Source organism: Propithecus coquereli, unplaced genomic scaffold (genome assembly GCF_000956105.1).
Source record: "Propithecus coquereli isolate 6110/MARCELLA unplaced genomic scaffold, Pcoq_1.0 Scaffold64, whole genome shotgun sequence".
Classification (NCBI taxonomy): domain Eukaryota; kingdom Metazoa; phylum Chordata; class Mammalia; order Primates; family Indriidae; genus Propithecus; species Propithecus coquereli.
The window spans coordinates 2,425,028-2,426,727 of NW_012152396.1; the positions used below are offsets into that span (position 1 = coordinate 2,425,028).

The following is a 1,700-nucleotide window of genomic DNA, read 5'->3' on the forward strand; positions in this document are numbered from 1 at the left end:
TTAACAAATATTTACAAATAATGCTTTCTACTAGGAATCCAATGCAAAACAGCTCTGCAAAGGAGGGAATAATCAATTCTCCTTGTCAGAACAGGGAGTGGTAGGTTCACAGAAGAGGTGAGACTATTATCACTTTGTTATGACTGGTGTCTGATATACTCCATTTATCCAAATTTTCGGTTAACATTTCTATCATAGATCAATTACAGAAAATGACAGTGCACGCCTCTCTACTACAAATGGTGACTTTCTATATTTTTGAGGGGACTGTGGGTGGGAGGCTTGCCATTACTTACATAAACTGGATTGGTGACTTGGTGAGAAGTTATGAGGCAGTACCTGATTAACACTTGCCTTTAATCGCAGGTTCCGCTGTGTCGTCTACCCCTTTAAATCAAAGCTGACTATCAAGACAGCACTTGTCGTTATCGTGGTCATCTGGGTCTTGGCCATCACCATTATGTCTCCCTCTGCGGTCATGCTACATGTGCAAGAAGAAAAATATTACCGAGTGAGACTCAGCTCCCAGAATAGAAGCAGCCCAGTCTACTGGTGTCGGGAAGACTGGCCGAATCGGGACATGAGGAAGGTCTACACCACTGTGCTGTTCGCCAGCATCTACCTGGCCCCGCTGTCCCTCATCGTTGCTATGTACGCAAGGATCGGGGTTTCGCTCTGCAGGACCGGGGTGCCCCCCACCGGCAGGCAGAGCCAGGAGCAGTGGCACGTGGCGTCCAGGAGGAAGCAGAGAGTGGTTAAGATGCTCCTGATCGTGGCCCTGCTTTTCATCCTCTCCTGGCTGCCCCTGTGGACCCTGATGATGCTCTCGGACTACGCGGACCTGTCTCCGAACGAGCTGCGGGTCATCAACATCTACATTTACCCTTTCGCGCACTGGCTGGCGTTTGGCAACAGCAGCGTCAACCCCATCATCTACGGTTTCTTCAACGAGAATTTCCGCCGGGGTTTCCAAGATGCTTTCCAGCTCCAGCTCTGCCAAAGAAAGGCAAAGCCCAGGGAAGCCTATGCCCTAAAAGCTAAAAACAATGTGGTCAGAAGCTCATCTCATCAGCACGCCCGGGAACCTACGTTTCAAAACCCACGCAGGGAAAATTTGCTTTATAGGAAAAGCGTTGAAGAACCCAGCCAGGAGTTAGTGATGGAAGACTTGAGACAGGCTACCAACAGCAGTGAGATTTAACAAAAGCTAGTGCGATAGTGCTAATTCTACTATGTGTTATGCATTTAAATACTGTGGCTTTTTGTGGCTTTGTGTTTTAATTATTTCTAAAAATGTTCCAAAGAAAACATTTACAGAAAGCTCTCTCTGGCAAAAAAAAAAACAAAAAAAAAAAACTAAAATGGTCTTATGATCATAACCAATCTTATGGTTTATATAAAATATGTACAGTGACTCATATATATTTGCCGGAATAAATACATCTCTAGGGAACGGTTTTCAAAGCCTGACCTTTCCCAATGTGAACATTTGTGTATAAGTCAAATCAAGCAAGTGTATGTGTGCATATTTTTTCCCCACAAATGGTGATAGATGAGCAGTGCTTTGCATGTAACTACGTTTGATCAATTCTCTCTTTTATTCTGGATTTGAAATTTTAGACTACAGAGTTATTAATCTGCTTGTGTTTTTAAAATGTGCTTAGTTTTTAGAGAAATGTACTGGATCACATGAAGTTCTT

At 43.8% G+C, this 1,700-nt stretch overlaps 1 protein-coding gene across 1 annotated transcript in view; it reads left to right on the forward strand.

The window, feature by feature from the left end:
* Positions 1-1,201, forward strand: part of NPFFR2 (neuropeptide FF receptor 2) — a 12,036-nt gene extending 10,835 nt beyond the window's left edge. The window contains exon 3 of the mRNA XM_012659835.1: positions 367-1,201. Coding sequence (XP_012515289.1) covers positions 367-1,201 — 835 coding nt within the window. The remainder of the gene's footprint in view (positions 1-366) is intronic.
* The last annotated feature ends 499 nt before the right edge of the window (positions 1,202-1,700 follow it).